Source organism: Fringilla coelebs, assembly GCF_963513975.1.
Source record: "Fringilla coelebs genome assembly, chromosome: 8".
Taxonomy (NCBI): Eukaryota; Metazoa; Chordata; class Aves; order Passeriformes; family Fringillidae; genus Fringilla; species Fringilla coelebs.
The window spans coordinates 28539377-28563534 of NC_140066.1; the positions used below are offsets into that span (position 1 = coordinate 28539377).

Consider the following 24158-nt stretch of genomic DNA (forward strand, 5'->3'; position numbering starts at 1 on the left):
CTCAGTGTTACAATGACAAGAAAATACATTTTCCTTACAGCTCTCCCCCTAAGAAATTTGTTTTGAGGGATTTGACAATCTTGCAGATAAAGTGACTGCTTGCTACACTTAACTGATCATGCTCCCTCACGGCCGGCCGGTGTTTCCTCGCTGCACTTAGTAATACCTGCGCAACCTGGCTTGGAGTAGCATTGTCATTGATTTCCAAAGTAACTGCTTTTTAGCTCTTGTGAACAGACATACCTGCGTGGGGGGGGCGGGGTGGGGGGGAGAAAGTCTTTTCCCCACTCCCTGGAAGGATGATGGTAAAGTGCTATATTGGAAAAGACAGGAGGCTTCTCTAAATTTTGATAACTGCAGCCGACAATTTAGAAATAAGACACTTCTCACAGCCAACATGACAGTGGATTTTGAGCATTCAGAAAACACCAGGCCAAAAAACTGGAGACATCTTGATCTTTTAAGACAGCTTTTCCAGTACTTTAAGTGAAGGGGGGGGAGCGGGGAAAGAAAAAGAGAGAGAAAAGCTGCAAGGAAAATAATACAAAGCCAGCACAATTGGCATCTAGACAGTAAAGAAAAAAAGTTTTTGAGGTTAACAGAAGGAAAGACAAAGCTGTTATGTACCCGAGGGATGCAATTTTAGTGGGAATGGAAGATTTGAGTGGTAAAGGAGGAGCGCTTGCCTCTGGGTTCTCTCTCTTCCAGCAGTTCGGCTGCTGGCATCTCAATTTGAATTGCTGGGTGAGTAGCACTTTCTGCGTGCGCGCTTTCCGTCTTGACCATTGAACTTCTGATGTGACTTCTCTCCCTCTCCTCCTCTCTCCCTCTCCTTCCCTTTCTTCCTGTGTGGAATCAAAAAAAAAAAAATGGGGAGGGGGGGAGCGTGAGAAACCAAGCAAGCATCTCCAGCTGTGACCTTTGTTAGCTACATTGTTTTTATTTATTTATTTTATGGTAATCATCTTTTCTAGTAGGGGGAAGCGCGACTTTTCGATGCCGCTTAATTTGACAGCAGTGGCGAGGAGCGCGCGGCAGAGCCGCTGTCGCGACACAATGGTGCAGCGGGACAGTTGTTGCACTCCTCCTCTGCGCCCTTCCCTCCGCCCGGGTTTGGGGTTTGCCTGGGGAGGGGCAGGAGGGGGAAAGGGATTTTTTTTTCCCGGTGCATCCAGGGTGGGATCGGGGTGTGTTGGCGGGGCGGTGTTTCAGAGCCCGGTGTGCAGCAGGTTTCGGGGGCTGATTCCCGGCTGCTGAACAATGGTTACCAGCGAGGGAGAAGTGTGAGCGCGTGTAGGGCTGTGTTACATCTGCAGTCAGGCACTCACACAGTGACCATGACATCACTAGCTTTTCTTCTCTTTTTTTCCTTTGGGGCGGAGGGGGCCACTTCAAAGCTTTCTTCAGTTCAGTACGATATTTCCTAAACTCTGAAACCATGAAGGTAAAAATGTTTGGGTTTTGGGGTTTTTTTCTTAAAGGAAGAAAAGTTGGTTTGTAGCAGGGCACATACGTTACAGTTAAGGGGGTTTGGAGATGGAATGGTTTAACTCATGTCATACATGAAACGAGATTTTTTGTTTTAATTATTAAAAATACTACATAGTACTATTTATTGGGTGCTTTTGATCCTGTGTTTGGTTGACAGTTAAATTTTCTGAGTTCTTCCGAAAGCTCAGCTGTAGTGTGAAAGGGGAAAATTTTTGGGACACTGCATAAGAATTGTTTTACCCAGGGATAAAGGAGTATGAAAAATCAGGCTGAATGCTCATAAATATGAGGTAACACATGTTTTAATACAGTGGTTCTGTGTTTGCTGTCAGAAGTCCATGAGACTTTCCTTCTCCTATGATTATATATTGCAGAAAGTAAAGCTACCCCTCAGCCTGTTTTGTGTGTTACCCTTATTGGAGAAACTTATTGGAGAATTCTACAATGCATCACATTTTCACTGTTGGTTTTGTGGAAGTCTTGAGTTTCTGCTGTTTCCTTTTCTAACTCTGTCAGACTTGCTTACAGAGTCACTCAATCTAGGAGGAGGATTTCTATCACTTCAATACTGTGTGGTACCTTTGCCTGATTAGCTTAGCTGATTTATTTGCCTTTTCTTATATAAAACAAGGGATAAAATTCTGTAGAATTTGTCTAAAATTAATTAATCTAAAAGGACAGTTATTTAGGTGTTTCTTCTTTCACTGTGTGTTGTTGCATATGCAGGTTTTACCAGACTGGTGGTGAGATCTCACAAACATTATACCTTTAGAGAAATTTTTTTTTACTGGGACTTGGGGCAAAAGGCCTGACAGCACTGTGTAAATGTGCCTGTTCTTCTCTTCTGAAATACTTACAAGGTGTTTCAGTTCTGATGTGCATTTAACATAACATTTTTACGGAAACTTTTTTGAATTTATGCAAGAAATAATTGGTCTGGATTTACTTAATTGCATCAGTTAATTGTGCAGCATGTAATGTTTTTAGCGTATAAAAAAATGAAAACAGTTTTTAGAGCCTTGTTATTTGTTAAGGAATTTAATATACGTTTGCTACGTGTGTTGCATATTGCTGTAGAGCACAGTCCGCTGTGAATGCTGCATTTTAAAAAGCTGTACTGAAAACTTGCCATCATATCTTAAAGCATGTATGTGCATGGTAGTTTTTTAATAATGCTGTTAGTACTGAAATTGCCGAGTACAAGAAGGTATAGGCATACATGCTAATTTTCTTTCATTTCTTACAGTTTTTTAACAGCCTCACATTCAAGTTCTTGCTACAGACAGAAATCACAGATACCCTAATAAAAATCAGCAGCTATTTGTCCTACAGTATATATGTCTGTCTAGTGCTGAAATAAGTGGTTTCTAAGCAAGAATTAAAGCCTGTTTATAATGAGGCATTTCAGAGAATGCTGGGCAGTAAATCAAATTGCATGACTAGGTATTCACACAAAAGCATGGAGCAAGGTCTGTCGGGGCAATTATAAGCACTATTTTGCTTATATTTGCTTTTTTCACTGCTTCTCGTCTTCTCTTAATTTTTGTGCTTGTATTATTGCTTTGTGCCTCTTCCCTTCCTACCCTGTTTGTGTTCAGGACCATTTCCCAAAGATCTGCTTTGGTTTCACCCATCTCTTTGCTTAGTGTTTGTGCATCCAGCACACCTTGTACTGGTATGGTTTAGCAAAAGAGTATTTTTCAGTTTTAATGTAATATATGCCAAGTGTTTTTGCTTTTTTGCCTTGTTAGAATGAATGAAGGCTTGCCTGCTCTGCAGAGTTGGTATCTGTCTAGTAATTAAAATTAACTAAGGTATGCAGAGAAAGCACTGAGTATTTGTCACATTGGGGAAGAAACTGCCTCTCCTTTTGTAATGGAAGAAATAAATATTGGTGCTTTGTTACCTGAAACTTGAAGGGACTGAGCACTACCCTGTCCTATTGGTATGGGAAAGTCCACCTGTTGATCAAATAATCTCTAATGTTGATCCTCAGTGTAAGGCTTGCCTGGATACATGCAGGCCACAGTTCTGGGCTATAGATGATGTAACTGGTGTGTGAATTCATATGCTGAGCTGGGGCAGAGCAGGTGAGCAGAGTGCTTTCTCTTTATCAGTGAAGCCTTAAGAGAATAAGTAAGGTAAAATCTAACTGCTGCAGATGTAATTCCAGTGTTGCTGAAGGATCTCAAATTGTACACTTGTGTAGCAGGTGCTTGTTTGGGTCTGACCTGACATTAGAGTAACACCACATTGTCCAAGACTGCAGCACTTAACTTGTATTTAAAACCCCAAGTTTCTTTCTTTTACTAAAAAAAAAAAAAAGGGAAAAAAAAAAAAGAAAAACCCCACTCCAAATGCCATAGCAATAAACTTACAGCCCACAACAGCTTTGAAAGCAGAGTGTGAGCACACTTAATAATGTTTTACTACTGGTGTGTTTTATCCTCCTGCATCGGAACTAAGAGGCAGTAATTAGATAGCTAAACCCCAGTCCTTCCCCTTGTACACTAGAGGATTTGGCGTATGCTAATTGTCACCAGATCATTTCACGTAATTGCCTTTCGGCGAAATTAAGTGGAAATTTCCTGAACATCTTAAATCCTTATTTCCCCACCCCCTCCCCTCAGTGCCTTCTCACCCTGACAGGAAGGATGTGGAAAAATGTCAAGCACGGGGGCTTAGCTCTGCAATATTCAGGGGACACTTCATCTGAGTTAAAGGGGGGAAAAAACCCAAAATTATTCTTTTCATGAATGAATTGCTGGACACTTAGAGGCAGGAAGCTGATTTTGTTGTTTTGTCTGAGAGACTGCTAATAGACCACGGGGTTTTATTGAAAGCCAGCAGTTCTTGCTGGAGCAGGTAGGCACTCGGTGGCCTGGGAAGTGGTCGGGGGGGAAGGGGAAGAAGCAAGGCTGCAAAACTGTGTTTGTGTGTGTATGTCCCCATTTTTTAAAATTTTATTTTATTTATATATTAAGGGTAGGGCAGTGGGGGTTGTTGCAGGGGTTTCAGGGTTATTTTTTAAGGCTGAGCCTGGGGAGGGTATTGTCCCAGCACATGGTTGTCAGTGCTGCTGTCATCATTTGTGTGAAAGAAGAAAATGAGCCTTTTCCTAGCAGGGTGAGTTGTGATTATCAATGGAGGCCTTGTCTCCTGCTACAATGGGCAGTTAGCTTAGGGCAGGACCTTAGGCAGGAATCAGCTACATTAAACTGAGAAAGGGCTCAGGCCACTGTATCAGCCATAAAAGGAGCAAGGGGAAGTAGTTTTCAGGAATGCTTAGTCAGGTGTGAAAGCATCCTTAAAAAAATAAACTGTGACTTCACTAGCTGTACAGGGCTGGGTAAAATGAAATCTTTGATATTTTTCAGGAAATGCTTCATCACTCGTGTTGAATTTTTATGCTTGGGAAGGGGATGAGTACCAAGTCACATATAGCTGGTGGGTTTGGTTGGCTTTAGTTTCTCAGTTAACCTAAATGGTGTGCATTTTCCTTGGTGTAGTTTGGGGTGCCACCCAGAGTGGCTCCTGATGTGGGTGATGCTCAGACCTGCAGTGCTGCTTACCAGATGCTCTGCTTTGGGTGGTGGTGACTCTGCTGGAAGTGGAAAAGTATTTCGATATTTGCAGCAATATTTTGGGATTTGCCTTTACTTGCAACTTAATTTCCTGATTTGTGTGGGGCGTCAGGGTGGTGAGGGGGTGTAAGGATGTCATTCCTCGGCAGAATTAGGGAGATATCAGCCTTTAGAAAAAAAAAAAAAGAAACTCCTTTTATGAGTATCTTTGGAACTGCAGAGCAGTTCAGGAGCATCTGTTTGCATTTCACTGGCCACAGTCAGTAAAACTGCAATAGCATCAGCAGGAAAATACAGAGAAACCTATTTTTTAATGTGAACTGGTATTGAATGGTACTCCTTGCTAAGCCCAAGGAGCAACTCCAGGAGGGCCTACTAATTCAAGACCACTGTCGACCTGCATCCACCCTGGAGGAGGGGAAAAGCCTGACAAACCCTCTTCTGTGCTGCTTTTGTTTTATTGTATTGTGTTGGCTCATAAAAGCACTTTCAGGGCCCATCTTTCTTCAGCAGAAAAGGAGAGCAGTGGGGAAGAGGAGGACATGGCAAAAAGACAGGCGGAGCTCTAGCTCCATTTGTTTTCAGTGTCTCTTGATTAATGGGTTTTAAGGAGGATGGAGAGGTCTCATTCCTGATAGTGGAGGAAGGGGCCAGGGTTCTGGGGTCTGGGTGTGAGCACCTCCTCAGTCCCTCCTGGTCGTGGGTGGTTGAGTGGTGCCCGGTGGGCTGCAGCACCTCCCTGCCTCACAGGGCTTGAAGGACATTTCAGAGGCCACCCAGGTCAGGGAAAGGGCTGCAGCTACATGGGCTATTCTGGCAGCTACTGGAGTTTTAGGCTGGGTTGGTGCAGGAGCCTCCCCCTGCCCTCGGGATGCACTGGAAAGGAGTCAGAGGCCAGAGGCTTTGGCCGCTGCCATGCTGACATGGCACGATGGCTTGTTTTCAGCCTGGGTGGCTTTTTGTGCAGACCTGCCTTTACTAACCTCACATTATCCTGCTGAGGACATCCTCTGGTGTCTCCGGCATGTTTTTTTCTGGCTTGGAGTCGATATGATACTGTGGTTTTATTGCCAAAGCCAAACAAGCCATGAATTTGCAAGCAGAAATTGCAGTCGTAAACTCTTCCTGTTTAGAGGTTGGTTTCTCTTTGTGTGCTCAACAATACAATGTTTCATCTTATGCAAGTCCTATGTTGCTTTCAGAGACTTAGGAACTATTGATTTATACAGCATGTATTAACTTCTTCAATAAATGGGGAGTATTCATCAGTGGGGTGTATTAAATTGGGCTGTATACGCATAGAAGCATCTTTCATCCTGTTAATGAAATGTCCTTACCATGCAACAAAGACTAATACACAGCAATTTATACACACAATCCCCTGCAGTTTAAATCTGAAGTTCAGATAGGTTTTTTTGTTCCCTAAAGGCACCTATCAGAACTTAGTCTAAATGGATCTCAGTACTCCTTTCAAACATTTATCAGTCCAAAATTTGTTGTGGTTTTGGTGTGGGAATTTTTTTTTTGTTCTAGTGCTCCATTATTGTTTAAACTGATCTGTGTTTAAGCACTCCCAGAAGCATTTCAAATTCATATAGAGAGGTTTAGTAGTAGAGCCCCTATGGGGACAATTTTTTCTGGTTGCTTCAGGCAGCAGTTATCAAGAAAAGCAAACTTCTCTTGTCTTTTTGCAATTCTTTACCATGCCCTCTAACCTAGCATATGAGACCTCAGCTTTCAATGGAGAGGGGTGATTTATCAGCAGAGGGCTTGGTACCTCTTAGGTGTTGGGATTTCTCTTTAGAAATCTCCTCTTGTTCCAGTCCTGTGAGCACATGCCCTGATGCTAATCTGTGTGTACCAGTGCAGCTCCCCTTCCCATGCCTGACAGAGCCATAAATGGCGCTCTTCAGCTTGCCAGAGAAACGCCTGCATCTCACAGTGGCTCTTAGCTTAGAAGTGTCCCTGATAAGTGCTCACAAATGCATATTGCAGAATATTGCCTTTTGCAGGGGGCTGTCTAAAGTCTTCTCATGGGTGTCTCCTATTGATGGCTGCTGTGGTTTACCTTTCATTGCCAGTGGATGGGGTTAGGGCCACATTTGTTACTCAGGCAGAGCTCCCATTGGCTTCAAAGGAAGATGAATCTGCAGGATTAATCCTGCTCTTTCCCAGATTGTCCTTTATTTTTCTTTTCCAAGGAAGCTTAGTTAACTTCAGGAATGGTACTTTTAAAGAGCAGCTTGTTTAGCATATTATGCATGTTTAGCTTGGCTTGCAAATTGTGTGTGCTGTTCTGAGGGGAGTTATGGTCCCTTTCCCCAGTGTGTGCTAACAGTGCAAAACAGAATGGAAATCTGTCCCTTGGTAGTGGTACAGATGCAGACTGACTCGCTGTGAAGTGGATCACACTCCTCTGTCCCAGAGAGCATGTTTTTGAGCATGTATAAGACAGTTTCTCCCTTTCCCCTTGTACATTCTCTCCCCACCTCTGCCCTATCATCATCATAGTGGCAAAAGTATCCTACCCTTGCCCCTTTATATGAGTGGTCCATTTGAGTGCATGGTAGTAACCTAAACAAAAATTACTTACAAGGGGAAAAATTTGCAGACCTAAGGCTCAAGCTCTTAATTGTTGATTTTTATTTGTTTTTCCTTTTGCTTTTTATTTATCTCTGAAACATGTTAAGTGAAATTCATCATAATTTAGCAGTTGTTCTGTTTTGTGGAGATATTGGGGGCGGTCTTGGTATATCAAAGCAAGGAGTGGTGGTTTCCCACAGTTTACATGTTTACTCCTATGGTACATCTGGCTTTGGTGATGGAGCCATGTCAGTCCAGCTTCCTCTCACTTGTTGTTTCTTGTTTGTCGGCTTAAGTCTGACCCTCTAATGTTATTCTACTTATTCTTTTAACTAACCAGCTCCAGTTTCTGTGAAAATAAGCTCTCTGTGGAAGACAGCACTTAATGTCTGTCAGGGTCTGGGTGAGGTTTACAATGATGTGAAGATAGAGTTGGGAGAGCACAAAGCTACAGCATGTATTAACTTCTTCAATAAATGGGACCGCACCGTGGGTCACCTAACAGCAGGAGTTCACACAATTCTTGGCCAGAAGAAATAGCTCTTATTGGAAATGATCTTTTCTGTGAACCTCATCAACTGGTCATTTGGCTTGTAATGTCATGTGTTGTTGAGTAGATGCCTGCTACTTTGTATGGTGTGAAATATAATTTGTTAGGTGAAACCCTTACCAAAGCCTTCAGTTACTTTCAGGCTGCTTGGTTTGGTTCACTTGAAAGAGAACCGATTTTGGGTTAGAGCATCTCCTTTGGCTTTTTGGACTTGGAGAGCCGAATCCTCATATCTTCTCCTGATGTGAAACCATTATGGATCCGTGTGGCCAAAAGTTGTCCTTGGCTGTTCAGCTGGCAGATCTGACCCACAACCCAGCCAGCACAGTGTGCTGTTAAACAGAGCATTGGCTGTGTGACCATGTTCTTTCCTGCGTAGTGGCCACTTGACAGGTGGCCACAGTGTTGGTGGTGGAGAGGAATCATCCCATGTAAGGGTGGCAGAAAGAGATGAACATGGTGAAGAACACAGGAGAAGTTGTGGGAAGCACAAGTACAGCCCTTGGCTGGCTTCTTTTGGATGCACACTTTTTTCTGCAGTTATCAAAGCAGTGAGCCCAAATAGCCACTTATGGCTGGGGCTGGGGGAGCCAAAGGGGCCAAAGCATGGTGGAGGGACTTCTTGTTTATCCAGGGAAGACAGATGTTTCTTTTCCTCCTTTCTCCCAGTTTGTCTTCCCTTTTCCTTCCTCACAGTCTAGAGCCTCATTCCCAAAGAATAACTGAATTATTTTTGAAATGCTTTTAAGGGAAGCTCAGAGCATTGGAAGCCAGATCAGATAATAGCAATAGCTTGTCTAAGGTGGCACAGTGAGGGTGTGTGTGTGTGTTTGGGGGTGCTGAGGAGTGAGCAGTGGGCTTGGAGCCGTCCTGGAGCAGGAGGGTGAGGCAGGGGAGTGCTGACAGACCCTGAACAGCAGCGGCGCTATCGTGGCCACCATGGTATCACTACTTTATTTTAATGTGATTCCTTTTACTTGATGTTAATGCAAGTTGTTCCTTACTTAAAGTAATAAAAGGAAATGAAGACACATTCTAAAATGAAACCTGACTCTAATCCATTCATCATCTAATACCAGCCTCTTTATCTTTGCTGGTACCTAATCTGGTTAAATGTCCCTGTTGTAGGATTTTAGTGAAAATCCTCTATGGGGAATAGGGTTTTTTGCAATTGGATTACTCGCAGTAAATGGTCCAGCGGTTCAGCTGGTTTCAGCTTAATTTTTTCTTTGTGATCTCGTAAGGGTAAGTTACAGTTCAGCCTGCCTTTTTCTTTCATTCATTCACGCCTTTTAAAAATTTTTTTTAAATTGTTGTTGAGAAAAATATTTTTTTTTCCCCCCAGAGCTAGGAATGTGATGGGGAAAACCTCATGATATCTACGTGATTATTCCCCCTACAAGAGTGTTCATTTCAATGGCTTTATCTGGGGGGTTTTGCCATTATTTATATAGCTGAATATTTTAGTAGCCTAATTAATCCGTATCCAGTTTCCATTTATTAGTGCTCTCTGATGAATTGATAATTAATCAGCTCTTCTAAAATATATATATAAAATATGCAGGTGATCGCTTGTCAGCTTAATGCTTGCTGATGAAGGGAATACTCCAGCACTACAAAGGCTTTTTATCTGGAGTATTTGCAATGAGCAGTAAAATGCAGAACTGAGAGTGAGGACAGGAAGGGGAGAGGAAAAGACCTGCAGGTCAGTGAGCATTTGGGTCTCTTGCTAATTAAATGGGGGACTCTCTCAGCCCCTCACTGAGGAGTCTGCCTGCATCTTGGAGGTGAAGCATAAGATTATAAAAGAAAAAGGAAAAATTTTAAAGAATTGCTGTTGCTCCATACAGGAGCATGACAGGTCAAAAAGATTAAAGAACCTCAACAGCAGGGAAGGTGTGTGAGAAGGTTTTAAGCAAGGGGGTGGGAAAACTGCAAGGGTGACACCAAGAAGGAATCTGGAAAAGTCTGAGGATCACATTGAAATCCTGGCTACTCAGATTTTTGTGTGTTGCACCTCATGCTGTAGTGGGGGGATGCCCAGCACTGCTCTAACAGTGTCAACTTTTTTCTCTTGACAGTCTAACAAAGTGCCAGTTGTGCAGCACCCACACCATGTACACCCTCTTACGCCGCTTATCACATACAGCAATGAGCACTTCACACCAGGAAACCCTCCTCCACACTTACCAGCTGACGTAGACCCCAAAACAGGTAGGTGGGAATTATTTTGGGGTTGCTTTGGAGAGGGGGTGGGTGGATCTTCCCTTTTTGCGCATTAGGGAGAGGAGTGCCGGAGAATGGATTTCCCATGCTGGAGCACCAAAGGGGGGCATGTAAAATGTCAAACCCAGACCAAATACTTTCTTTTTAAGCCAATTAGACTTCAGAAGGAAACCTACTGGGTGAATTTTCATAGAGCTTCTGCAGGGTGACACCAGATTTGCATGTGTGGGGTCGCTTGCAGGTGTGTTTCTTTGCAAGCATGATACCCCACCTGGTAGTTCAATCTACCAGCGCTTGCTTTGCATGCACGACCCGGAGAATTAAACATGTACATTCTGTGATCTGCACTTACAAAATTGCAGCTGGAATTTTAAAGGTGGTGGGTCATGACCGGTTTCAAAATGAATCTCTTTTAATTCCCCAAATCCCATTGTTTCTGTGTCAGGAGTTCAGCCATTTTTCTTCTATAATGTTGAATTTTCATCCACTGTAACTACTTAGCTCCAGCTTTACACTTGCAACTCTTTTCCCCAATGTAAGTCTACCCAACTCTAAGTTCAGCCTGAAGGGCACTCTGCTTGAATATAGAGCACCACGTAAAATCCTGACTAGATTTATTGGTGTTACAGAGTAGAATTTACATGTTATTCTAACTTTTTAAGAGTCCCTTTTTAACCTGAGGTCCCAAAGAAGTCAAACAGTGTCAATCTTCTTTCTCCAGGCTGTGCTGAGTTCCTAGTGACAATGGGTTTGGTTTTGTTAATCCAAACCCCATTTAGTTAATTGAGAAGTTCATCAGAAACAGAATTCATGTCAAAGGAATCACTCTGTGTCAGCCCTAACTTATGCAGATAATTTATCTCAACTCCAGCCCTTGAATGAGACTGTGCATTAGCTGGTTGTCACTCGATATGCTTCAACTGGGGCCCCCTTTTAATTGTGCTTAATGCTGACTTCACATGGCTTGAAAGGAATCCATCTCACCATCCCTGGGTATTGCAAGTGAATGGCATAGTCAACCTCTCATTTAAATAATGGCAGTACAGGGAATAGCTTTTAAATGGTTATCGTAAAACATATGATTAACGTCTGTAGACTGTTTACTTTTCTTCTGTGAACATTCTTTCAAGTGTGCAAATAGCTCGCTGGATGGTTAAAGCCCAGTTAATCTGTTTGGGTTTTGTAATGGAGGAAAAGCAATGTCTGCATGAAAATGTCACACAAGGAGATTTAATTTAGAGATTAAAAGCTTCCCAAGTGACTTAAAAAAATAGTTTTTAGCCCTGAATACAGTACCCCTTCTTTTTAATGCTCTCTGTTTTAATTTTGCTTCTGCTGTGTAATTGTGCCCTGGCTTGTTAATTGAAAGACCCAGCTTTGTAACCCTTACTCCTCTGAGTAATTCCTATTTGCTCTTAAGGTAAGGAGCATTAATATTTAAGGCTTGTGTCTGGAACTGGTTTCTGCTTTCTGAGTAGGAACTGTGCCTCGTCCAGAGAGGATGGGTGGGCTCTCTGTCCTGCCCTGCACATCTTCAGCATCTGCCCCTGGTTTTACCAAGCATTTCCAGGGGGCATCACCTTCACTCCTGGTATCAGAAAAGCTTTCCTAGGTTTGCTCAAAAGCAAACATCATTTGCAATTTTTATGACTTTTAAACTTGTTCTGGAGATTACTTTGAAATAATGCCATGTTATTGAGTACCCAGTCACCACACGGGTAGGGCCTGGGGTCTTTTGGCTGACTATGAAACTAAAATAACCATGAAGTTGTTGCAGGGTCCATCATTGTATTGAACATTTAAGAGAATATCTAGTACAGGATCACACTAAAATTGTATCTGAGACTGCTAAATTTTACATAACAAAAATAATTATCTCTGACCGGAGAAGTGACTGAGGGAGTGAATAACATCATTTTTTCTTGTTTAAAAAAAAAGAATGTGAAAAAGCCTTTGAAAACCCTAAGTGAAGGCACAAATACTATAACAAAAGTAAATTGACAGAAATTTAGAAACATATCCGTTTTTCCTTTATATTTTATTTATTTCCACATTTCAATACTGATGGTGCTTTATGTTCCTCTTCTATAGGAATTCCAAGGCCTCCACATCCTCCAGATATATCTCCTTATTATCCATTATCACCAGGCACTGTAGGACAAATCCCCCATCCGCTAGGATGGTTAGTACCACAGTAAGGAGTTCCATTTTTTTAATTTCTTTTTTTCTTTTTCTGATGTGTAAAATTTATGTAAATATATATATATGTGTGTGTGTGTGTGTGTGTGTGTGTATGTATGTATGTGTGTGCATTGGGATGAGTTTGTTTGCCAACTGCCACTTCACTGAGTGTTATGAATTTACCCACCTCATGAAGGTTAATTAAAATATACGCCAGGTCATGTGGTTGTAAACAGACTTGAGCAGTTGGACACAGCTTTGCATGTCATCCTAACCAGCTGACAGCTCATGAAGCATGCATTTTTAAACCCTTCTGCAGAAATGTCCTTTCCTTGTTATTGCCCTTACGCTGCACCACATGAGTTTTTCTCAGATTTTGTTTTCTGGAGGCTCAGGGTGGTTCTCACAGACTTTTTTTTTTTTTTTTTTTTTACTAGGGCCATCCTCACTACAAATTTGCAATTTTAAATTTCATTGCCTTGTCTGTTGAAAACCCTTTTGTTTTTCTTATGAAACAGTAGAACTTTACATCAGCCATGAGCAGCATTCCTAGTTGAGATGTGATGTGGCTGGGCAGTTGGCAATCGGCATCTGAGGAATGGAATTTTAAACAAGAAAAAGGAATTAGTTTACTTTTAAACTGGCTAAGAAAAAAACAATGGAAAGTTAGTTTGGGGTTTGGTTTTACTCTCAACTCCTCAGATCCCACTTGCAGAGCCTTGCTGGTATGAGGCTCCCAACAGTAATTGAGTCCTTATTTTCTTTTTTTTTCTTATGTTGCCCTCTCTCAATAGGTTTATAATACACTTAAGCACTACCCAAGCCTTTTTTGTAGTATATTTGATTTAAATGCTTATAAAATCTGTTTGTATTGCTGGATACAACATTTCTCTGCAGTATAAATCAAGACTTTACCCTGTTTTTCTCACGTAAAAGGACTCCTCTCTTTTGGGGTAATCATATTTTTTATAGAAATTAATTGCCCAAAGTTCAAAATAGTTTGTTCCTGCTTGAGGTTGTTTGGCCAGCTGTGCTAAAATACCTCTCCACAAGTTTCTCCATGAGGAACTGGAGTTGACAGCCTGCAGGAGAGCGGGGCAGAACAGGAGGCCAGTGCACATCCCCAGGTCTTGGGCAAGGAGAGGCGGTGGCATCGGAGTTCTTGGGGGCCTTTCTCAAGCACAAAAGTGTGGATGCAGGAGAGGTGTGGAGCTTCTGGCCATTTTGCAGGCTGCCCTTCCTTGGGGTGGTCATGCAGCTATTTTGGGTAGAGGCTCCCCCACCCTGAGGGTACAGCGTGTCCATCACCTCTCTGCTGAATGTTGCTTCTCCAGAAGAGCACATCATGAGCAGAAGAAAAACCCAAAGCGTTGCTCCCTGAAATCTGAAATGCCTCCTAGTTTGTGGTGATTTTCCAAAGGACACCCTGAACAATTGTAGACTGCATGTGAGCTCCTTAGCTCGAGTTTGCACAGCAACAGCCTCAACATTTAAAACAAGTACACTCAGCTAGATCCAAAAGTCAGTGACAAAAAAGGCATGGGAGTGAAGGGAAGAAATTCTTCACTGTCCCTGGCCTATATCCCATTGCTCATGTGGGTGTCTGTATTGTGCAGACACAGGTTTGTCCTCCTTGCACCTCGTGCCATGGCTGCCAAAGCACGTGAATGATGCCGCGTGTGGCCAGTTTCACCAGACAGGTGCTAATGGCCACCCCTGTCTCTGGACAACTCTGCCATCCCCGCTGCTTCAGAACACGTCAACACCATGGTGTGCTTGCCTACCCACAGCTCTTACAGCTTCTCCCAGTGATTTTTGTTGAGGGGTGACACCATCACATTGGCTTTTGCTCTAGGACAGTAGAATGGCCAACTTCACAGAAGTAACCCAAGTTTTTCATTTCCCCTCTCCTTGCCACTTGCACTTCACCATCAACTTCCCAACCCATCTGTCCTCCACTGGCCTGCATGTTTCTGGCTTAGCACCCACTCCAGAAGCATCCTGCCCAGTCAGATGATGTATTTGAAGGACAGATGAAACGAGCTAGCCAGCACAGACAAACCTCCATCAGAAAAAGTTGTGTGTCTTTCATGAGGATGCTGTTTTGCATGTTGCTGTATTTTTTAATTATTGTAATGAGGTGTGATTGTCTATTGGTTACCCACAATACTTCTTGGGGACTCTCCCCCGGTAACTCTTGTCAACACTTGTTAATCTGACAAAAGGCTACAAATTAAGCTCTGTTAATTTAATGTTTTCTCACCGAGATCTAAATACCGAAAGAGGCCCAAAGCGCAACTGAAGTCCTTTGATTCACTGTACTTTATTTTGGTATAAATTTACATTCATTATTGTTTTCCTTTGGATGTGTAGCCCTCAATTAGTGTGATGGCTCCATTAAAGCAAGCGAGACTTCGCCTTTAATTATTACAACAAAACACCTAGTTTCAGCTTGGGGAGAGGGTCTCTATTGACATAAGCAGAGGTTATAAAATTTAATTAGCCATTCCTATCAGATTTATGGCATTCAAATTGTTCTGTGTTTCTTTCCTTTGATCCTTGCTGTACAATCCCCAAGATTTTTGTTCTGATCAAATGAGAATAAAGCTTACTGTGCAGAGAGAAGTTTTTTGTTGTTCTTTTTTTTTTTTTTAAGCCCTTTTTTCCTTTCTCTCATTCTCTCTCTCCCTTCTTTTTTGCCAGGCAAGGTCAGCCAGTGTACCCAATCACGACAGGGGGTTTCCGCCACCCCTACCCAACAGCTCTGACTGTCAATGCTTCCATGTCAAGGTGAGTTCAAATACTGAGGTCCTAAATCAAGAGCAAATGTAGCTCCTCCTCCCACTCTCTGTAGGAGAGCATTTCATCTAGGCAGCAGATTCCTGAAAGCACTTCAGTTAAACATCCATCCTTGGCTTTTTGGTGGGGTGGAAGAGAGGGCGAGGGCTGCCTTCCCATGTGAGGAGAAGGTGGTGTCCTAATGCTGTCAATGGGCCTCAAGAATTTGCCTTAGAGGTAGAGGTGGAGGAGTGAGAAGCCACCTTTGAAAGCCAAACTAAATGAAAGAGCTGGGAGGGTGTAATGTCTAAAAAGCAGGGATGAGAAGTTGTGATACCCTTTGCCTTCTCGGTGGCCATCAGCCAGAGCAGCGCTCTGTGCGCAGGAGGGAAGGCTCAGGAGGGAGGAGGACTGCTCTTCAGCAGAGTTGGGAGGAAGGTTATTGTGCTGTGTTTTCCCCTCCCAAAGCTCCAAACACTAATAGTCAACATAAAAGGGCCTGCCTGACCCTCAAAAGCTTTAGAAGTATATATTTCTCCCCCTCCCTACCTCCAATTAATTCCATCTAATTTTCCAGGGGCTGCTAGTTTTATTTACAAACTGGTTGGCAGCACTATGTTTAAGTAATCAGTAATTGCTCCTAATGATAGTTTTATTTTCTGTTCATCTGATTTTCAGCCTGGTTAATTAAATCGGTGGAAGTTTAGACTTTCCTGATGGGCTGAAACAGCTAATCCATTTTGATGATGGCACATAATTAAATTAGCATGCATTACATAGCAAGGTTCCACATCTCTTCCCTGCTCTGTCCCTTCCTTTCCATCTCTGCAGTTTAATATGTGAGCACTGGTGCATAGATGATCTAAGGAGGAAAAGACTGGTGAGGGCTGGGGGGAAGCGCACCTCATTGAGAAGTGGAAATCTGTACCTAGGGCTCGTGAATGAATGGCTGGGAAAACAGTGTGGTTTGTGCTTTAGATAAGTAAACAAAAAAATAAAAATTTAAATTAAAAGGATGGTCCAGCAAATAGACAACTGGAAAATCAACTTTAAAAAAAAAAAAAAAAAGGTAGTCCCAGAACAGAAAAAAATGCTAGGCTGGGGAGAGAGCTGCAAATTTAAACAATGGTTCCCTCCCCCTATTTAATCTTTTTTAATATCTATAAAAGACTTGCAGGCATGGTGTGAGGCAAAGTAGAGCTTGATTTAGTTTAATTATTATTAGAGAGGCTAGTCATTTGAGGGAGGGGGGAGATGTGGAAGCAGGGGGGGCTATATTCCCAAGATAGACTTTATGAAAGGTATCTAGTTAAAAAGAGTACACAGCAAATTAAATACATTATTGTGGTAATGGGACGACAGAAGTAGAGGTCTATTATACTTATGGCAGTTATAGGAAATGTAGGCTCCTTGCCCTGTTCTAGCACATCCTTTGATATTCATTCCATTCAGCAGCAGGGCCAGGACTTCTCAGAATTAAGTGATGGGTCATTATACTTTAAACACCATGGAGAAGCCTAGATTGGCAATTAAACAGCACTTGCTGACACTCGCTTGTGCCACCCTGTGACCCCCTTTAGATTGAGTTGTTGGAGCTCGGGGCCCTCAGCCTGCTAAATTGGTAGCAGGCACTTCTCCTGACGAGGGCTGGCTCTGAAATCTGCCGGCTTCAAAGGGAGCAAGATCATGTATAAACCATAATGTGGGTGCACCGTGGCTCAAAAAATAAGGCAGGAATAGATGAAATGTTACAAGTGCAAGGGGAAAATGAGAGAATAATGACAAATCTAATGCAACTCAAAGCAGAATTGTTGCACAGAAAAATGCATCCCACTGCTTGTGCATAAAATCAAGGCAGGCAGATGACATCCAGTTAACAGAAACATGTCAACAGTGAAGTAAAGTGAGAGTGAGTAAGAGAGAAGCCCCTGAGACAGCCAGGAACAAAAAATTAGTTGTCCTTAACAAGTTAAGACTCATCATTATATTCTGGCTTGGAGCCATAAAAGGAGACAGTGGTGTATAATGAGCTGCTTAGAATTTTTAGGGTGTTTATTGCAATTCATGGAATACTTGTCTAGAGAAAAAAAAAAATCTGGTGAATGTCTTAGGCGAAGGTGAGGGGTGTGCACATACACAGGGAGCCTTTCTTTTTGTCTCTGACAGAAGCCCGTAGGTGCGCACGTGCTCAGGCACACGTGCAGGGGGATGAATTGATTTAAGGTGTTTACCCTTTGTTTCAGCCCAGAAACTTCTCTGGTTTCCCACAGATGGGAACACCCCCTGTGCTCTCATACGTGGTTTCATGTCCCCGTGTCAGCCTGGGCTCAGCAGGGGGACAGCCCTTGTCCAGGTGCCCGGTGTGGTCAGGACATTCCTGGTGTGCCCATGCTGGCCTCCAGACGTGCTGGCCCTGGGCAACTGCCCTGCAGGGCCCTGCTGCAAGCCCCTGCTGCAAACCTTGCTTTGCAGTGCTGGCTGTGCCCTGGCACTGAAGTCAGCACTGACCTCAAACCTCACCCCTCCATCCACAGTTTTCCAGAGCCTGCCTTCTAAAGTAGTTCCCATCTTTGCGTTGTGGTGTAGATCTTTAGAGCCTATAGTGCTTCCCAACCTTTAGTTCCCTAAACTTAAAAATTACTGTTTAATAGTTAAAGTGTGCTTATGAATAGTTTATAAAAGGTTAATGAGTGACTAATAGTGATTTTTCATAAATGGTTTTGACTATTAAGGTAGTGTCCTTAACCAGTTACAACTCTTAGTTGTTCCTTCTAGCCTTGCCACACTCACATTGTATGCCTGTAAGGTCTCTTGATCCTTCATTACCCCCTGTAATATGCCTTTAAGGTAAAATGAGACAGGGCTAACTGAGTGATGGGCAAACAGTGGACCCACTATGAAAAAACAACTGCTGTGAGAGGAAATCAGGAAATAATTTAGCAGAATTACACCAGACAAACACTGCACAGCAGTTAAGTGGTGGCAGTGGAAAATACCTTCTGTAATTGAAATTTCAGGGGAAATTCACTTTTGCTGAATGTAATTACTGAAGTTGGAGTGTAGCCAGGAAGTTAAAAATTAACACCCTTCCCCTGCTCATATTGCCATGTGAGTGGCTGTCTACATGGAAATGAGCAGGCACTCAGATCTTGGGCTGAGCCCTCATCCCACCAATGGAAGTCCATGGGATTGTGAGAGCAACTTTGGGTTCTGGAGCATGTTTTTATGGCCCTAAATATAGAAAGGGGTGTGTAAGTCCAATAGGCAGCCTTGTGAATTGGACAGATTCAGTATGAAAAAGTGAATGGTCATTGGTAATGAACACAGCACTTCCTCATGGAAACTGCAACCCTGAAAATAACCACTGAGCTACAGCTGCCTGTTGATGAAGGCTGCTGTCTCTGGAGTTTAGAGCCCAGTGAGTAAAATATCCCAGCTGAGGTCAGTGGAGGCTTTGCCATCCTTCAGGCTTTCACACAATGTGGGCATGCTGTGCTCTGCACTTAGATTTTCTCCCTGCTGGTACATGCCCACTGCACTTCACGCTGAGCCCTCATGTCAGACCAGCAGAGCTCTTCCTGCCTGCTCTCTGAAGGAAGGCTTTTCATCTCCATCTTCATCCTTCATTGTCTCTGGCCTAGCCAACCCCAGCAGCACAGTCCTCTCTGAACACGGGGTCTTGCCTAGGACAGTCCCTTGATAGGACATGCCTCAACCTTTTTTCCCTGTGCTTAAACTGCACTCAGCAAGGTCAGTTTTTTACCACCACTTTTATTTTTGATCATGTTTGTTAGTTATTTTTTAAAAAAATCCAGCTCATACTGCCAGTTTTTATTTGCATCATACTGTGCCTGAAGGCCCCAGGTGCTGTGTGAACAAATTTTAGATATGTCCAATCAAAATACATGCACATGGAAGCAGAGAAAGAACAGAACAGAGTAATGCAAAGGCCCAGTTTGTGTCTTGCTGATGGTGAGCAGTTCTGTGGCAGAACTGGGACAAGGATGCCAGTCTCCTTTGCAGCCTTGACATTGTCTTCTGGTCTGACCTGCCATGAACCAAAGTATATCCTCAAACGTGTGCTTCTCTCCCAGCTACTTTTATCAGAGAGTGGGAAGGCACTTGGACAACCCACTTGGCGATTTGTGTCCGTGAGTCTTTAGCAGAAGTAGGAATGACCATTTCGCTGCCCATTCTCCTCTTCCCCTGCCATCCCACCTTCCTGCCTCCCTTCTCTCCGTGCCTTTGTTCATGAAGAACTGCAATTCTCTACAACTTGAGCAATTTCACATTCTCCCTGTCAGTCCTTGCTCTTCCCACCACTGCCTTCAAAGACAAAATAGTTCTGTCTAATCACCCTTAGTACTACCAGCTGATAGACAAAAGATCCTCAGAGCTTGTAGTGGACAGTGCTCTTGTTCATGAAAGTACTTCTGTGTCATCTTGTGAATGTAGAGAATGTCTAGGCAGCCACAGGGGATGGGATTGTTAAACTTGGTATTGAGATTTATAAGAGGGAAGAGAAAAGGATAACCCCACTATATTTCTGATGTTTATATATGGTGATATCCATGGTATATCACTCCATTTTAAATCCTTTGGAGAGGAAAAAATCATTGTAATATTTATGATAGAAGTAATAATTATTTATCCCATTGAGTGTTCCATAATCTTGGGTTATTTTAGTTGGATCAGATTGTTCAAAATCTGGGATGAGAGTGGGGATTTGCAGTGAGAAAAGCCCTCGCCAGATCACTTTAATTTTGGCATTTTGAGGAAAGTTACTTCTGAAACATAATTTTAAGCTAGAACCCATTTGTTGGAAGCCTGTTGACGTGGGGGAAGGCAGTCAGTCATTCTGTGCTTTCCTTAATCACTGCAAAACCTTTCTGAGACTGTTGAGAAACAATGATATAAGTCAATCCTGCTTTTGAGAAGTGTATTCGTTTCTGTTAAAATGTAAAAAGTCTGAATGATTGTGCCATGTTTGTGCTGTGATCCCGACCAAGCAATTAGATTCATGCAGAAGGATTGCATATCCCTCTGAATCCACTTGCAGGACCGGGATCTGTCCATGTATATGACCATAAACCACAAAGCTGACAACATTTTTTCTCTTTAGAAAGGCTAGATTGTTAAAGCCTTTCTAGGTTACTTAAATGGATCAAAAATTCCACAATCTTCCACCTTCTGTTAAAGCAGTGTGGCTCAGAGATTTATTAGACACAAATAAATATTTTCTTTTGCTCCATCAACAAAATGTAGCTAATGAGGCGTCTATAAGTATTATCAAAAATGCATCCAGAATGTGTTGGCATTAATATTTTATTTTGCTGTCAATATAGAATAAAAGATGTCATCCTAAATTCACAACATGATTCAAAATAATAAAAATTGATTCCTTGGCTGCCACACATAATTTCTCAGCAAAGAAATGGACTGGTGGATTTTGTTTCAGGTAGCTGAAATTCCACCTTCATGCAAGTTCATCCAGTTGAATTCGCCTTTTGTTAATGTTAAAAATCATGATGTCTTGTGTCAGTAATGATAATGAAGGGGAAGATTGGCTTTAATGACATTAGAAGAGTCATTATGTTTAATTTATTGCTAATTAATGCTGCCAGCTTTCATATGCTTTGTCTAGCTGTCATGTGCTCGTTATATGCCAGTTGTTTTTTTTTTTGTTTTGTTTTTTTTTAAAATGTGTATACACATCCCTCCCCATTCATTCATTTTTATTCTGACAATTTACACAGCTTTCTCTCCTCTAGGTTTCCTCCACACATGGTCCCGCCACACCATAGTTTACACACAACTGGAATTCCTCATCCGGCCATAGTCACACCAACAGTCAAACAGGAATCTTCCCAGAGCGACGTCGGCTCACTCCACAGCTCGTAAGTTGTTGCTTCCCCTGTCTTCTCTTTGGGATCCCCTGTGCATGTGTGGCTTGTAAAAAGGCTTGGGTTTGTGATGTTTTTGCTGTGAAATATTTTTTTCAATTTTTTTTTTCTGTTATAATTGATTTGAATGTGGTTTAGCTGCCAAAGTGTGTCCAAATGATGGTAGCAGTCTTTGAGTCATTCTATGACATAGGCAAGTAGTTGCCAATCTCACCTGTTTCAACAAGGAAGTGGAATTTTCTTGTTTGGGGTTCAAGTTTCTTGACCAGTTTCTCTATTACTCAGTGCCTAGTTTGAAGCCTTGAGATAACAGATGTATCACAGGAGACAAAAAACTAAGCATAAATGGCTTCTTCAAAGCTGCAGAGAGCTGGTATCAAGTTTAGGTTTGAACTGATGAGAGCCCATTGATAAAGAGGTGTAATTTTTTCCTCTACTGTCATGCTCAATCTCCCCCTGTGAGCCCATTTTTCTGGAGCCCATGTCCTTCCAAGATTCTTGTAGGGACTCAGAGGGTACTTGGTGATGTTGCATAAACATGAGGTGAGTTTTCTTGTAATGCTTTTAAGACTGTTGCCAAACAGACCCAGGGTGAAGGGTCTAGAGAACCTTCTGGTCCTCTTCCTAGAAATTAATGCTAGAGAAATTGAGGGGATTAATTTAATAAACTCACAAGGGGTTCTCACTGTGAGGTCTCTGTCTGTTGTATCTTTACTCTTCAGAAAACATCAGGACTCCAAAAAAGAAGAAGAGAAAAAGAAGCCACACATAAAGAAACCTCTTAATGCATTTATGTTGTATATGAAGGAAATGAGAGCAAAAGTTGTAGCAGAATGCACATTGAAAGAGAGCGCAGCCATCAACCAAATCCTCGGTCGAAGGGTAGGTAACAAGGGACAGGCACAAGCAGGGCCTGAAACTTGGGAGGATTCACACCTTCTGAATCCCTGTGTTTTTCTGCCATTGTGAAAATGGATAGGGAAATTGCTAAACCAAAGGCCTTGGTTTGTTTTTTAGTTTTTGTAGGCACTTCTTGCCAGTGGAGTCATTCATGGGGAAGAGGAGGAGTTAATTAATAGCAGTGTTATTTCAGGATCATTTCCATGACCGGCTGATGAAAAAAATCTTAGAGTTTTATTTTGGCCTAAGATAGGCAGAAAAGTAAATGGGAAATGAAAAACCTTTGAGTACAGTACCAGTATCAGCACCTGTGAGAGCTACAAGAGGCGAGGAAGTGCCAGTGGAGGAGACACTTCCAAAGCTGTAACTGAATTCTGGCTCAGGACAAGTGGTTCAGCTTCTGGACCATCTCCCCTGCTGTCTGTTTTTGTTTAGATTTCTTAGTTCTCCTCTCTCAACAGGAGACAAAGGGGTTGAGTGCATGTAAATGATTAGTTGTGGTTCAGTTGATTTAACTGCAGTTATAATCTAGAGCTGTAAATAAAATATGAGTGTCAGCATGCCAGATCATCTGTTTTTATCTCTTTTTAATGAAAATCGATTCTAACCATATCTATATGTATAAATAACACACTTTGCTGTTAACATGCTTAAAAAAAACCCCAACCACTAGTGCTTTTTATTTTGTCTTTTTGTCTTTTCTCCACCCCAGTGGCACGCGTTATCCAGAGAAGAGCAAGCGAAATACTATGAACTAGCAAGAAAGGAGCGACAGCTTCACATGCAGCTGTACCCGGGCTGGTCTGCACGGGATAACTATGTAGGTTCCTATGTGGGGGGAAACTTTTAGTAGTAGAGCTTGTAGAAATGTCTGTGTGACCTGCTGAGCCACAACCACACATTGCACACAAGCACTGCGTGGAAAGTCTCAGGACCCCAATCTGGTAACGACAACAGACGCTTCCCTCGGCAATACCAAAACTACTGGGGGGTAATTCCCACTTGGAGGAGGCTTCCTGGCTGAGACTAGGATGGGGTTAGAATTTGAGGATAACAGTAGAGTGTGAAAAAAGTCTTTCCTTCACTTTTACCAGCATCTGGAAGTGCTGTTTGGCTTGCTGGTCATTTTGAATTTCATTTTTTAAAATGAAATTTAAAATGCCCCTTGTATGCTCCTCTCCTTTCCACCAAAAGAGATAAATAATTAGTGTCTTGTGCTTTTCTGTGTGAGAGTGTAGTGGAAAGTGGAAGAATGACTTATCCTAGCTTCAGAGAAGGACTGGCAAAACCAAAAGCATTATATTTTTGAAAGTCTTACTCTCAAGTGGGGTTAAATGAATTATTCCACACTCTATAGTTGTGTATTTTGTTTGTTTTCTTTTTCATGTTCGTATTACCTTTTTTTCCCCCTACCCGCCTAATTTTTTTGAAAAGTATATTGGAATTCATGATCAATTCATGGATTGTTTTAAAATTGATTCCTCCCTCTACTTTTCAGAAAGCCTGTTTTTGAGCTAAAAGTGCTAGTATTTTTCGTCTCTTAAAAAGCATAAGGGCAGCTTTATAACCCCTAGTACTAAATAGCTCCTTCCATGAAGGGTAAGCAGTGCAGATGGTAATAAGTGTTTGCAAGCCTAAGCCCATAAATTCTTGACAGATTTGTGGATTGGTGAGAGCTCTAAACCCTTTTTAATAGGATTAGAGCAGCATCTTGATATTTTTTTTTTATTTTATTTTTATTTTTTTTTTTTTTTTTTTTTTTTGGTAAGTTAAATAAAAATCACCTAAAACTCTCAAGGTCTCTAACTCTGTAGTAAACCCTGTTCTCTGCCTTCTAGTCACACTTCCCTGCAGGTTTGGGGACCAACAGCTCTAAGATTGATGCCAATTTAATGTAGAGTTACACGTTACGGTTTTGCTGAAGTCTGTCTCTTCCATCCCCATCATAATCCCTGCCTGTTT

General features: G+C 42.2%; 1 protein-coding gene across 5 annotated transcripts in view; it reads left to right on the forward strand.

Moving 5' to 3' along the window:
• TCF7L2 (transcription factor 7 like 2) overlaps positions 1-24158 on the forward strand; it is a 172238-nt gene that overhangs the window by 134708 nt on the left and 13372 nt on the right. For all 5 annotated transcript variants that reach the window (XM_084210290.1, XM_084210291.1, XM_084210292.1 and 2 more), the window contains exons 5-10: positions 10290-10422; positions 12526-12628; positions 15319-15405; positions 21165-21290; positions 22019-22178; positions 22909-23016. In XM_084210290.1, the coding sequence (XP_084066416.1) occupies positions 10290-10422; positions 12526-12628; positions 15319-15405; positions 21165-21290; positions 22019-22178; positions 22909-23016 (717 nt within the window). The remainder of the gene's footprint in view (positions 1-10289; positions 10423-12525; positions 12629-15318; positions 15406-21164; positions 21291-22018; positions 22179-22908; positions 23017-24158) is intronic.